At 42.7% G+C, this 14,860-nt stretch overlaps 2 protein-coding genes across 5 annotated transcripts in view; both read left to right on the top strand.

Annotated features, from left to right (window-relative positions):
* Positions 1-5,188, top strand: part of ccny (cyclin Y) — a 34,988-nt gene extending 29,800 nt beyond the window's left edge. For all 4 annotated transcript variants that reach the window (XM_034108505.1, XM_034108503.1, XM_034108504.1 and 1 more), the window contains 2 exons: positions 1,325-1,487; positions 2,264-5,188. In XM_034108505.1, the coding sequence (XP_033964396.1) occupies positions 1,325-1,487; positions 2,264-2,380 (280 nt within the window). In that variant the 3' untranslated portion in view covers positions 2,381-5,188. The remainder of the gene's footprint in view (positions 1-1,324; positions 1,488-2,263) is intronic.
* Positions 5,189-11,960: 6,772 nt separating this feature from the next.
* gjd4 (gap junction protein delta 4) lies at positions 11,961-13,348 on the top strand. Its single transcript, XM_034108354.1, has 2 exons — positions 11,961-12,024; positions 12,117-13,348. The coding sequence occupies exons 1-2, from the start codon at positions 11,961-11,963 to the stop codon at positions 13,307-13,309; spliced, it is 1,257 nt and encodes a 418-aa protein (XP_033964245.1). The 3' UTR covers positions 13,310-13,348.
* The last annotated feature ends 1,512 nt before the right edge of the window (positions 13,349-14,860 follow it).

Raw genomic sequence — 14,860 nt, 5'->3', positions numbered from 1 at the left:
TAGTCTGTCTTTGGGGGGGGGGGGGGGTCAGCCTGGGGTCAAAAGGTCACCTCATGTATGTTGTTTTGTCATAGTTTAGGCCAGTTGTTGAGCTTGGATTACTCAAACAGCGATACAATAAGTTGGCTCCTTTATTTAAAAATCAGCCTTATGATTACATTTTATCCCCTAATAAAATGTAATCTACCTTTTGTCAGAGCAAGATTCATGTATATAGGCTTGTAAAAACTTTGCACTGATAGAACTAGGGCACATTTAGTTATTTGTTCACCTTTCCCAATGAATACATATTATAAACCCACATCCTATCATGTCACCAAGCTTGGAAACAGGATAGTTTTATTAGCTTCTAACAAGCTGACAATAAGACACACATGGCTTTTACTGAAGAAGCATCTTGAGCATGATCACCCACCCTGTGCATCACATCCGTCTTAAATCCACAGGAATCTGGAAGCTGGATTATTTTGAGAGGTAACACGATGCTGCAGACGTGTTGCCACCGCTCTGACCCCGAACTCTGATGCATTCACGCTCGTCTCCGCCTGTATATTCTCGTCCTTAGGCTCCGAGTTTACAGAGCAATGACTGCCGTCCACCTGTTTGTACTCTTTCCAGTGAGAGTGTGTTCCCATATGGCAATTAACCGCCAGCAAACACACGCTTGACTGTGAAATAACTGCAGGGGAGTCTGGCAAGAACTGAGGAACACACAAAGAAATAGATGAAAATAGGTGCCACAGCCAGATAAAAAGGAAGCAGCATTATTAGGCAGAGTTTGGCTACAGAGGAGTCTAAATGTAGCCCGTCTGTTGCCGCATGCCTGTGATCACGCGTGGGTGGGAAAGAAAAGCGAGGAGGAGGAGGAAGAAGAAGAAGAGGAGGATACTGCTTCTTATTAAGGTTACAATGAGAAATGAATAAGCCATGACTGAAGTCAGCACATGAAAGCGAAGGGATCACAGAGCTGTGTCGCATGAGGCAATGCAGGACAATAGCATTTTCAAGATGGGGGATTAATATTCTTTTGTACACATCATGCTCGGAGCGCTTTGCTGAGAGATCACTCCTTTCAGTTTGAGGAAAGGCTTATGTTCTGGGGATTTACTTGGTGTGTGTGTGTTGGTGGTGCACATGTGAAAAAACACCACCTGTCTTTTTAAGACTATGGATTCATGAGCACTAACACTATATACTCTCTACACAGACTCTATTTGTCATTTTAAAGATCTAACTTAACTTATTTCAATTTCACCTAGCCATGGTTGCTAGCTTAATATCTGATTATTTTTAGCTCACACATCCTCTCTTTCTCTCTCAAAAGGAATGAGCTGGAGCGTCAGTTTCTGGAGCTGCTGCAGTTCAACATCAACGTGCCATCCAGCGTCTACGCCAAGTATTACTTTGACCTGCGCTCCATGGCAGAGGCCAACAACCTCAGCTTCCCCCTGGAGCCCCTCAACAGAGAGAAGGCCCAGAAACTGGAGGTGAGTAGATGACATCTTAAATCCAAACCCAATTTGTTGTGGCCTGAGGATGTGGTAAACAATGCACAAAGGCTATCCTGCTAATTAAGCCTCTGCTTAACACACATGCTCACAGAACAGACTAGATCATCTGGGTGAAGGACAGGTTGGAGGACTGTGTTGCTGTGTAATTAGCTCCACTGCCTCCTCATCTGTCTCTCCCTCCTTTGCTTTACTGCAGTGAGCATTTAAAACAACAGCCATGATGTTAATGCTGGCAGATGCATCATTATATGCTTTTTTACTCTGTCCAAAAGACTCTATTTGACCAAAATAGATCTAAGAGAAATACATCGACTTTCTTACCTTTTTATTTTATGTTTTATGTTTTTAAAGTTACAATAATAGTAGAATGAAAATAGCAATACTCTTCACAATAAAATAGAAAAAATAAATATAAATAAAAAACTATAACAATATATATAAGAGTGAGAGACAGTGATCTGTCCCTATGAAAAAATATATTAAGATAAATTAATTAAATAGAAATAGGGGTGTAGCGACATAGATTATTTTCTGTCTAAAAGTAGCATTTCATTGGGCTGTGACCATGCTTCTTAACTATTATTTGTGATAGTAATTAGAAACTGTGACCTCTATTTCTCTTAAATAACAGACTTTTAAATATCAGTAAAAAAACATCTTAATACTTTGAGCCATTCATCTCAAAAGTTAGGAGAAACCTGATTGTCGTCTCTCATATTGTACACACACTGATGTTTTGTGTTGTCTTTCAGGCCATCTCTCGGTTGTGTGATGACGTATACAAGGACTTGAGGAAAAAAGCAAAGAAGCGGTCAGTGAGCGCAGACAACCTGTCGGTGGTGCGGTGGTGTCCGGCCATCATTTCCTAACACTGGGATAGTCCTGTCGCACATACTGTACTTCTGCCTGGTGAACCAGGTGGGCAGCAGCCCTGTGGATTAGTACACACACATACACACAATATGGCACTTTTTTACAAATGTGATGGCACCCTCTCTGGCTGTTGTACATAAAAGAAGTTCCACTGGCTGCCTGCACTGAACCAAACAGAGCTGAGCTGAACCAAACTGAGGTGTGTGAGTGATTGGGAGGAGGACCTCGAGTGCCGAAGAGGAGGCCAAACATAAATACAAATGGCAATATATGAGAGGCTACCTGATAGTGAAAATAGGATCAGGCGTAAGGCGAGAAACAACAGGCGACAACAGCGTTCCATAAATTCCCTCTGAGGCTCCATGGGCTTGTGATTGAGGAAGACCCTGTACATTCCTTTCTTTTTAATCTGGTTCTGTCACTTCCTTCCTTACATGAAGACTTTTTGACAGTTTACAGGCACATTGAAACGGTTAATTCCTCTTTTTTTTGTCGTATATCCGTTTTTTTTGTATTCCCCATCTTGCAGAAACTCCTCCGAGCAGAACATATACATATAACATGTACATTCCACTGTTACCTTGTCGATAAATGTGACTGGACTACATATTGTATTTATTTACATAGTAGCCATTTATTAAAGTTCTAGGAATTCAACTACCACAGTTAGTTTCTCTTACAGCAAGGCAATATTTTAGATAAAGCTATAACTAAGAGCAATATCCATGCATTGCTTTGTTGTTGTGATTAAATGAGATTAAGCATGCATACTTTGGAAACGACTGATTGGAAGACAGCGGTCCACCACTGTCAGTCAGACGTGAGACATACTGTAGAGCTTATGTTATTCACTGCCATTGTCCTGACCTGTGGTGCCTGTAATAAGCTAGTAATCCCCTTTCTACTGCAGGAATAGAACAAATAACTGAAGTATTTTTTTTGTTAACGTTTTGTACCGTTCTTCCAGCTAACAAAGAAACAGCACAAGTGAAATATTGACATTTAGGAGCCACAAAATGCATGACTTTTCAGGGTGGTTCTGGTGAGTACCCAAATGAATGAAAAACATTATCCAAACATTGCTTACAAAAAGATAGATTGTATACATTTTGCTATATCGTCTCTGTACAGTGTAAATACAGCGCCGGTGTGCATAATCTGTAGGCTGAGGTTGTACTGTTAAACAAAAAACAGAATGATGTTGGAATATATATTAGATCAGTTTTACTGTACATGAGGGGGATAGTAAATATGTTTGATTCCTTGTTCATATGAAAAAAATCAATTAAAAACTAAAGTGAAGTATTCAGATATAAATGGGAGATACCACTTGAGATTTTTGGTCAGTTTTATTGTTACAATGCAGAAAATGCCATGATTTCATGTTGGATGATGTATACGAGTCAATTCAGTCTTATTTAGTTATTTCTTCAACATTTGTTTTAACCCAAGTCTGTGGAAACATTGCCATATCTATTTCCTTTAGCGATGATGCTTGTTTGTTATTGACACAATGAATTAAAAGGTTATCACTTTAGTCAAAATACAGTATGACTAAATACATTAAGTGCAAATTTAAAGCTGAATAATATTAGTATTAATGTATTCAGTAATGTCTTTGACTTTGCTGATAACCTTTTATAATTTACTGTCAGTTTTTTTGGAAATAAGTGAAACTGTCGATCTTAATTTTTTTTCATGGACAAATCACTTCCTGGTTTTCTTGACCTTTTCTTGAAATTTGAAAATGTACAGGTATCTAATAAAGGTTAAAACCTTAAGATAGTTTAATTTATTTTAATTCTAGTTTGGACACTTCAATGGGTCAAAAGTAATGCTTCTATTATATACACTTCATTACAATTACATTATGACCAATGGACTCCAATTTTCCTGAGAAGATAGTAAACTGACTGGAAAGGTGTGAAAACAGCTCAAAAAGCTTTTTTAAAGAATGAAGTTCCACATTAATTTGTGACATCAGCACATAGCTTCCTAAACATCTCTAGCTTATTTTGTGCGTTTCATCTGCAATTTTCACATCTGATACAAGTTATATTGTGTGTCAAGCTACTAAAGATTCAGTCAGGCTGCCAGGTCAGCGACATTTAGACAGCAGGTGTGAGAAAAACCATACCAAAGTCGCGGAGAAATGAAGGACGATCCTATTGGACGTCTTGCTCTGACCCAGCTCACTTGGAATACATAAAAAGGTGTTGGGTCCTGGAAAGAGAACTGTTGTTTTGCATGGTGCTTTGAACGAGTGCAAAATGTGTCTTTAGGAAAGTAAGGTAATCGGAGTTGCTGTTGTGAGTTCAAACTGTTAGAGGTATTCGAAGATTGTATATCCTTTTTATTGTATGTGTTTGCATACAGCCCAGTCTGGTGTTTTGTAGACCCAGAAGTGAGTCCTGAAGTGAAAAATGTACTCCGACAGTAAGACCCTGTCGGCTGGTTAATAGGTGTGTGTCATAGCCTTGTGCACTGAACTCTACCTCTGCATTGAGTTTTACTTTTCTCTCCATTTGTATTCCTCTCTTCAACGACAACTCTAGGATTCCACAAATTCAGCTTTGATCATGAGTTGATCAGTTAGCTGTGACTCTTTTTTTTCATTGATATTTTCCACATCTTGTGTTATTATCGTGTAATATTTTCTTTTCCATGGCCATTCTGTTCCTGTTTTCATTTTGCCAACTTCTCTCTTTTTCTCTCTGTGTTCAACTATGATTTAAACAAATCTCTTCTCAAGCAATGTTTAGTAAAACCTGTGCAAGGAATAAACTTTAAAACCTTGCAATAAACCCAGTGTATGTCTCTTTATTAATCTAAAAACAGTTATAATGACTCCAGCTGAATAATAATTTCATACCAAGGTATCACAAGTGCTTTCCGGGTAGCTGTCACAATTTCGATGACTGTATTGTACTCGGCAGGGTTTCATCTGTCAGAAAACATGATTTGAATGGTTTAGACTCTTAGAGTGAATGATAATCCAGAGATTACACTCTGCTACTTTGTCACTGAGGGACACATTTAATCCTCCCTGTTAGCGTTGATTTGCATTTAAATTGCTGCTCTGGTAATTGCTCTACAAGTCGATTCAAAGAGATGAGGTTCTGTGAGATTTAGTGGGAACGATTGCCAAACGTCTCTTATGAACATGAACATGTGCATTAAAAAATATTGTCGGTGGACCCATCCTTGGAACCACATATCTTGGGTTAAAGAACAAATACAGCTCTTGTTTAGTTTGACTAAACTAAATGACTTGGGTTCTGAAAGCATGGTTAAAGAGCCATGGTAGCCATCTCTAGACTGCCATTCTTCAATACTAAACAATTAATGTAAGAGTTTGATCTCTAGCCAAAGTCATTCCTTTAGTGATGGTAAATATGCAATAGGGTTGGTTAAAGTTTGTGTCAAGCCAATCTTTTACACATCCAAATGACCTAGAGAAACATTTGCATTCATTTTTGAGCTTTTTGGCAACAAGGCTAAGCCCTGTTTTTGTATCTTTGTACAAAAAGCTCCACAAAGATCAACAGATCATTGCTAACTTGTTTCTCTCCTGTTTGGTGTTGTGCATGTAATGTACAGATAAACGTATTCCGGCTGTTGTTGCTAACACGATTAATGAGAGCGATGAGATTAAACCTAAAAGGTGAAATTGTGAGCCTAAAACAATATGCGTAAAGACGCTTAAGTGCACTGTTGAGCTAAAGGGTGCTGCTATGACGAGTATTGGAACATGCATGTTTTAGGAATCCGAATGACTCCTAACACAAGCACATGGTCATTTTTCATCCAGTGTTTATCCAATGATAAAACCAGGTCAGATTCCTTAAGACTATAGCATTACAGTGTTCAATGTTGTTTGTGGGCTTTTGAAAGCCTTTCGATATTCTGAGGGGATGTTTGAGTCACCCTATGTGCCTTGATAATGCATAGGCTTTTCAGGCACAACAGAGAAATACCCCGCCCCACCATCTCCCTCACTGCTAATGGACAAATGTGGACCAGCTGCGGGATCTGGGGGGTATACTGCGAAGCAGGATTTTCGCTTAGCCGGCTAAATTCAGGGAAAACTCCGGCTTTCCGGTCATCCGAAGCTGGTTCTCTTTTTAGCAGGCTAGATCTCCATGGTAATATATGCTAAGCAGCTAACCTGGTCGGGACCAGGGGCCTATGCTACGAAGCTGGTTCAACCTAACCTGGATATGTTTGAGTTAGCCGGTTGGCCTAATCCAAAACATACGCGCTCTCGCTAAACTGTACGACGCTGGTTATCAAGTGGATCGCTCAAGCCAGCCGTGTCCTATCTAGTTTGGTGCGCGTTCACATGAAAGGGGTGGTATTTGGAGCATTCGACCAATCACAAACATGGAGAAGCGCACTGACAGCGCAGCGTCATACTTCCTGAATGAAAAGTGAACTTTAATACTAGTCAAAAATGAAGAAGTTAAACTTTAAACATCCATGAATTAAACACTTGATCCACCAGGATCAAAGCCACAGAGCTGCACCTGCAAGGTGAATACAGCTGGTAAAAGAAAAAGTGTTTGAATGCGTACATTAACAGGTTTATGATATCACTGCCCCGTCTAAAACACGATCTGACTTTAATTACATTTGTCTCGAGTGTTTCGTCAACTTAATGTGTTGCTTAAAATAATACTTCTGCATACAGTATGTGACACTGTGAGTGTTGCACGGCCAGATACGGCTCAGCTGACTCAGATCAGGAGATATATGATACATTATGAAGTGATATGCCGCGGACTGTACTTAATGTTACTCTGATCCGGTTAGCCTACTTATGTTGTGGCCGATATTTAATTAAGCTTTCTTAACGCTAATGTTATAATAGTCAGATTGCTCTGAAGATGGGAGGTGATATTCTATTAATGTTCACGTTCACACAGTCGGTGATTTTTGCCGGCCGTCTTTCCTGCAACGGCAGCTTTTCTGTATTTCCTTTCTCCTGTAATATGACTTGATCGCTTTAAACTCCGCACACTGAGCTCTGATTGGTCAGCAGGCAGTGCTTTCACTGAGTTGATCTCTTAGCCTGCAACCTAACCTGGTCCCGACCAGGTTAGCTGCTTAGCATATATTACCATGGAGATCTAGCCTGCTAAAAAGAGAACCAGCTTCGGATGACCGGAAAGCCGGAGTTTGCCCTGAATTTTGCCGGCTAAGCGAAAATCCTGCTTCGCAGTATACCCCCCAGGTTAGGTTGCAGGCTAACGGCCCGTCTACACTACAGCGTCGACAGCGTCGAAAGCTCCAAGCTGCTCCAAGCTGCCCATTCACTTTCAATGGGGTGACGTCACGTAGCCGTGCTTTTTCGCCGAACTGAATTGTGGGTAGCAGAGCGAGGCGTTTCAGGCGACCCAGGCGACCAGAAGTTGAACATTGTTCAACTTCTGGTCGCCTGGACGCCGGAGTAGCCAGCGCCAGCCAATCAAATCCCGTTTCCCAAAATCTGACAGCTGAAGCGCTAGCCAATCAAACCGCGTCTAAGCTGGGAGAGATATCCCGCCGTTCATTTCTATATTTCAAAAAAAGTCGGAGGAGAAACTAACTATCGCCGTAGCGAATCACCCGGTTTTGTATGACCAGACCCTCTTCACCTCCCGGGATACAAACCGGAGGAACCAGGCATGGAGGGAGGTGGCAGAGACAGTGGGGGAAACTGGTAGGTTTTCGCCTGTTTGGGGAGTTTATATATATATTGCTCGCATAAAATCCCCGGGGGTTTTTGCTTTGTATGTCGGGGGCGGGAGATTCATGTGATTGGTTGTTGGTCGTGTTGCTTGAATAAAATCCCCAAGCTCCAGACACGCCCAGCTCCAAGCTATTTTTGGAGCTGTAGTGTGGACGCTCTGTAAAGGCCCTGACACACCAACCCGATTTTGGGAGTCAGAGGCCGTCAGAGGCTGTCGGGCATTCGCGGCGCCGTAGTCAGGTTGGTGTGTCCCGCACCGTCGACCGTGACACGCCTTATTTGGACTGCCAGACCCGATGCATGGCCGATTCAACATGTTGAATCGGCCATGCATCGGGTCTGGCAGTCGGACCAAATAATCACTCTGATTGGCTGTTCAGCTAGCAAATCAGTGCATGAGAAGCGAAGCGGAAGTGAGGGACGTAAACAAACGATTTAAGAAGGCACACACAGACTGCTATTCATTTTCATCTCATCATGGCGATCTGGAATGATGCAAACGAAGACCTGCTCATCACCTTGATCCAGGAGAGGCCAGCTCTGTATGATATTACGGAGAAAAGATACTCTTCTTCTTCTCTGTCTTCCGGTTGTTGCCTCTTTTGAATGACGAATACACACTACCGCCGCCTGCTGGTAAGGAGAGTTATTGCCACTCACGCACTGAAGTCGGTGCGGTGTGTTCCCGTGCGACACATGGCCAAAACGCAGGAGAACACGGCCAGGCAACAGCCGACTTCAGCGTCGGCTAGTCCTCTGGTGACTGCTTGGTGTGTCAGGGCCTTAAGAGCTCAACTCAGTGAAAGCACCGCCTGCTGACCAATCAGAGCTCAGTGTGCGGAGTTTAAAGCGATCAAGTCATATTACAGGAGAAAGGAAATACAGAAAAACTGCCGTCGCAGGAAAGACGGCCGGCAAAAATCACCGACTGTGTGAACGTGAACATGAATAGAATATCACCTCCATCTTCAGAGCAATCTGACTATTATAACATTAGCGTTAAGAAAGCTTACTTAAATATCGGCCACAACATAAGTAACCGGATCAGAGTACATTAAGTACAGTCCGCGGCATATCACTTCATAATGTATCATATATCTCCTTATCTGAGTCAGCTGAGCCGTATCTGGCCGTGCAACACTCACAGTGTCACATACTGTATGCAGAAGTATTATTTTAAGCAACACATACGTTGACGAAACACTCGAGACAAATGTAATTGAAGTCAGATCGTGTTTTAGACGGGGCAGTGATATCATAAACCTGTTAATGTACGCATTCAAACACTTTTTCTTTTTCCAGCTGTATTCACCTTGCAGGTGCAGCTATGTGGCTTTTATCCTGGATAAAGTGTTTAAGTCATGGATGTTTAAAGTTTAACTTCTTCATTTTTGACTAGTATTAAAGTTCACTTTCATTCAGGAAGTATGACGCTGTGCTGTCAGTGCGCTTCTCCATGTTTGTGATTGGTCGAATGCTCCAAATACCACCCCTTTCATGTGAACGCGCACCTAACTAGATAGGACACGGCTGGCTTGAGCGATCCACTTGATAACCAGCGTCGTAGTACAGTTTAGCGAGAGCGCGTATGTTTTGGATTAGGCCAACCGGCTAACTCAAACATATCCAGGTTAGGTTGAACCAGGTTCGTAGTATAGGCCCCAGGTAATGACCCGAAGAGCAGCCGCTGGACTGGATAGTATGCTTGGAAGGGACACAAATTGATCAAGTTCTTATATTGCCAATATGGCGTCAAAGACTTGAAGGGCATTCACACTCTAGAACAAAAGACAACATAATACAGAATAACCCAAGGCATGGGTGCTCTATTAGCCTATTAGTGTGAATGCTGTGCAACAGCATTACTGTGGTTATGATTTACTCCATCATAATATTGTTTCAATCTAATAAATGTCTAGTGAATCACAATAGAAAATGTGTGTTCTGTAGTTAGCTGAGGGCATCTATTAACATCGGGAAAACAAACATGTTTACAAAGAGCTGATTCAGTTAAAAATAAATACACCATCTATCTTCATCATTACAAACACAATAGCTTAACAAAAGCTCAACATATGGGGAAATATAAAATGTGCTGCTGCAGGTCATCTGCTCAATCAGTGAAAGTGAAAACAGGTGTGCCTAATTATCCATAAGAAGCAGTAACTTGGCAATTCCAAGTAGTGGAGGAAAGGGGGAAACCTTTTCATTTGGTGACAGTGTATCAACGTGTGTGCACTTGTGTGTGAGCTTTTGTATGCCAATTGACAACTTAACATGTTGATATTACTGTGACTAAATATATTGAAGTCATTTATTTCTTATTGAGTCATTTATTTTTTTACCTCTTCAGCTCACCCTATGTTTACCTGAGCAGATGGTATGTTCCAGTTTAAATAAGGAGGTCGGAGTGGATCTCCTCTGTATGTGTGCATGTGGCAACGAGAGTGTGCTGTGGATTTGTTTTGGTGGTTTTTACTTTGCTTTTACTTGCAATTCTTGGGTTTTAGAGACAAATCCCCCTCCCCTCTTTCCCAATGTTCAGACATCGACGGCTCTTTATATGCAAAGTCAGCCCCACAGACTGAAGTCAGTTTAAAGGTCACCTATGCACAATCCACTTTTTCATGTCTTTTATACATAAACATGTGTCCCCTCTGTGTAAAGAGATTCTGAAAGTTTCAGGAAAAAAGATTTGCTCACTTTTTGTCCTGATCCATTTATATAAAAACCTGTCTGAAAATGAGCTGATCAGATTTTGGCCACTTTATGATGTCATAACGATTTTTTTGGCTTGTGTAACCATTAGCCAATAACCAACCCACATTATTACCTGAATCTCCTCCTAGAGCACCTTGTGTTATTTTTAACCAAATATCTCTCAGAGGGGTGTGGGGAGGGGCTCCTTATTTTCATCTAAAGTAACAGACAGAGATCAGTACTTTTGAAACAGGGCTGAAACAGAGGGGTTTATGGCATGCTACAATGCATGATCTGTTTGGTATTTGGAGCCAAGAATGGAGGGGCTAATGACCGTTGATCTGTAGTGATTATGAGTCAAGCCATGTGTCCCACCAGAGACCTTGTCTATGAGCAAAGTGGATGAAGCGAAATAAACTAATGCCCAGTGTAAAACCATTTTATGAGGGAGAAATACCTGATGAGCATGTCATGGCATTTATTTTAAATTTGGAAATAATCTCAGAGAAAAGATAATAGTTTAAATGTGAAAGAAACGTTAACAACCTACTTGCATTTGAATAAATCCACAGTCTGCATATCTAAATGATACCTTCACTTGTCATTGGAAGACACAGCAGTTAGTGTATTTATTTGTTTAAGCTGACAGAACATGCTTGCCATTGTGCTTGAGAACTTAATACAGCAATTTGCAGTGAGTACGCCTGGAGGCTTGTTACTCTCCTGTAAGGATGACCAGTGGCACCAAAATATCTCTGCAATGCCAGGACGGCAACATGCCTTTGCAAGTGTGTTAAGAATAGACCCACAATAGGGCTCACTCCCGTCTTCTGTTGTCTTAGGACAGACTGTGGTCTGCAGGGGACAGAGGTAGATGTGAGACAGAATATTTACATGGGTCTTTAAGAGGATTTGGTGACTCAAATGGATCACTTTGTATTTATCCTACCAGGACCTGGCACATAGTCCTACCAGAGAGGGAGTGTGTCATACTTCTGAGTCACCGTGGAGGTTAATGTGCTACTGGAAGCCACTTTGGTGAAAGGTTAGGGAAGATAGGAAGTGAGGTGCTGACTCAAGGCTTTACCCTTACGCCTGGAACTGGAAAATAGAGAGGATTTTGGAGAGCCTTAAGCGCGGCAAGCATGACAGAATCAAGTGCCTCTGAGGTCATCTTCATCTCTGTCAATCACAACCTCACCTTGATGGGTGAGTTGACTTCCCTGACACGTTTCTGCATTATGTTTGTTGGAAGTGAAAACCTATAGCTCAGTTTTGATCCAAATGTGCTTACTTTTCAGGGAAGGTGTGGTTCATTGTGATGATCTTCCTCCGTGTCCTGATCCTCCTCTTCGCTGGTTATCCTCTCTACCAGGATGAGCAGGAGCGATTTGTGTGCAACACCCTTCAGCCCGGCTGTGCCAACGTGTGCTATGATCTGTTTTCTCCCGTCTCTCTCTTCCGCTTCTGGCTGGTGCAGCTCATCACCTTGTCTGTGCCCTACTTCATTTTTATCATCTACGTAGTCCATAAGGTCTCGAATGGCCTCACTGTGGACCTGATCTCCTCGGGTCACATCAAAGCTTTGCCGTTGTTCAAGAACCACCAGGAGTCCTTCAGCAAGACATCTGTAAACAAGATGGCTGAGCAAGCGTGGGCCAGGCGCTACACAGGAGCATATATCCTCCAACTGTTGTTCAGAACATTGCTGGAAGCAGGGTTTGGGGCAGCTCACTACTACCTGTTTGGTTTCTACATCCCCAGGAGGTTCCTGTGCCAACAGTCACCGTGCACCACCCAGGTGGACTGCTACATCTCCAGGCCCACTGAGAAGACTGTGATGCTCAACTTCATGCTCGGTGTGGCTGCTCTTTCCCTTTTCCTAAACGTGCTGGATTTCATCTGCGCCATCAAACGCTCCGTGCGGCAGAAGATCAAGAGAAAAATGATTGTGGAGAAGATTTATGAAGAAGAGCAGTGTTTCCTTTCAGGCAGTGGAGCCACTAGAGTTATAGACCCAAACGCCTCCCTGGCTCAGCAGGATCAAGAGTCTGAGGCTGGTCCCACAGGGAGTTTCCGAAAGAGGGGAGACAGCAAGGGATCCTGCGCAGGGGGGGTGCTTGCTTTGGGTCAGGAACCCGCCTGCCTGGAGCGTGCCTCTCTTTCACACTACCCAGGCTGCAACACCAACGGAAACAACGGCTACTTTGTTACCCAGGAGGAGGCTCTGGAAAGGAACGGCAGTGAGGTGGCTCTATGCCCCCCAGAGCCACTGGGGACACCTAGATCCATTCGTGTTAGCAAACGCAACCGATTAAAACCGCCACCTCCACCAAGAAGAGATTTTGGGTCAGCAAGGCCCTTTGGGGACGTTTCCACAGCCACAGAAATTTGTACCAGAAGGATGGGTCAGTACACGCTGGTTGCGCTGGCTAGCGGCACAGAGCTACAGACCAATGATGATGGGCAAGAGAAAAGATCAGAGTGGGTGTGAGGGTTGGATTGCTTTATTTCCAGGTTATTTTGGAACATAAGGATGGGACAAATACATCTGTGAGAAACAGACAGAGATAGTCCACGGCTCACACAATGGTAACAACTGTTGGATCTGCCATCCTGCCATGCTCTCTACCTCTTTTCAAAATGCAGACTGCACTACCTACACTTGAGGAAAATCCAAACCGGCTATGCATCCATCTTAGACTCACAAGGTATAAGATGTGCGTCTGTTGTATCAAATAATCAGATCACATTTCCTTTGAGGAGCGCTAGCTGACTGATGACCAGAATTCAAGTCGGGAATAGGACCCCCTTAACAAAACAAGTCAAGAATAACAGGACACCCTAGCCTTAAGCGTCCTTGTACAAACCCCAACCTTGAGAAAATCTAAAAGAGTGCGGTCCACCTGTTTCTTCCCTTGTTGGCTTTCACCCCACAATGTCCATAAACAAAGACATGCCTTGACCTGTCCTCCAACCCCACCTCCAACCACAGACTATATGATACCACCATCTCCTTTGTGTTTGGGTCACTTAGGTCAAAGAACAAGGGTAGCCTTGTGCTTGGGGGTTTGGATGACCTTTTGGAATAAAATGGTCAGGCCAAATATAAGGCAATAATCCGATAAAGACGGTGTTCTTGAGTTTATAGAATTCTTCCGTCAGAAGTGAAGGACACTATGAAGGCAGACATGGGCTCACAAAGCAATTATGTTACCCCATAGGGGCTCTGTATTTATGGAGACGGCTTGTCACTCTATTTCAGGGCCTCACAGAGCTTAGGCGGAATACAAGCCTTAGCATACACTGTCACTCAAAATAGAGCACAGCGGAGCGCTGTAATGGAGCGGTGTTGCCTGTTGCCCTTCAGGATAAACGCTCTCTGTCGTCGTGGCTTTGGTTTCACCTTGATCAAAGCTCCGATTCATTTTGGTATGACAGCAGCTCCCACAGTGACACATCCACCTTAGACAGTATACCGAATACAGTGGAGCTGCTGTGCATTTAATTGACTTGTTCCTTTGCTCAAATGTTTTTAGCAGCCATTTCCAGTTGAAATCCCTGGACTACCTTACACAGGTGATTGTAAGGAGACTCCCACAGTTAATCATCATAGTTGCACCTGCCTCTCTATAGCCGAGGGGCCGGTCTCTGTGTAAACAGCTTTTGATGTTCATCCTCTTGTGGTTTCTTTGTAGGTGACAACAAAAGCTCCCCTCCCTCATATCTAACCTATCTTTTGAGGGCTGCACCCTGAGTGTCATGAGAGTGACCACGTGGGATGTTCATGAGACTCAGCGGGTCTGAAGATGCCGCATCTCCTCCATACACTCATTGTTTAGTGTAAAAGTGTAAAAAAATATATTTTAAAGCCTGTTTGATCTCTTATCTTTCTATGTTTCATTGATTCTTGAATATTACAATGATGATGATGTAACTTTTCAAAGCACTTTATTTTTGTTTGATCCAGTACATTGTGCTGCGGTTGCTTCACCAATACTGTGGTGAAAGGATGCTGCCCTCCAGTGACGTACAATGTGAAATG

Source organism: Pseudochaenichthys georgianus, chromosome 20 (genome assembly GCF_902827115.2).
Source record: "Pseudochaenichthys georgianus chromosome 20, fPseGeo1.2, whole genome shotgun sequence".
Classification (NCBI taxonomy): Eukaryota; Metazoa; Chordata; class Actinopteri; order Perciformes; family Channichthyidae; genus Pseudochaenichthys; species Pseudochaenichthys georgianus.
This window is presented reverse-complemented; position numbering and strand designations above follow the sequence as displayed.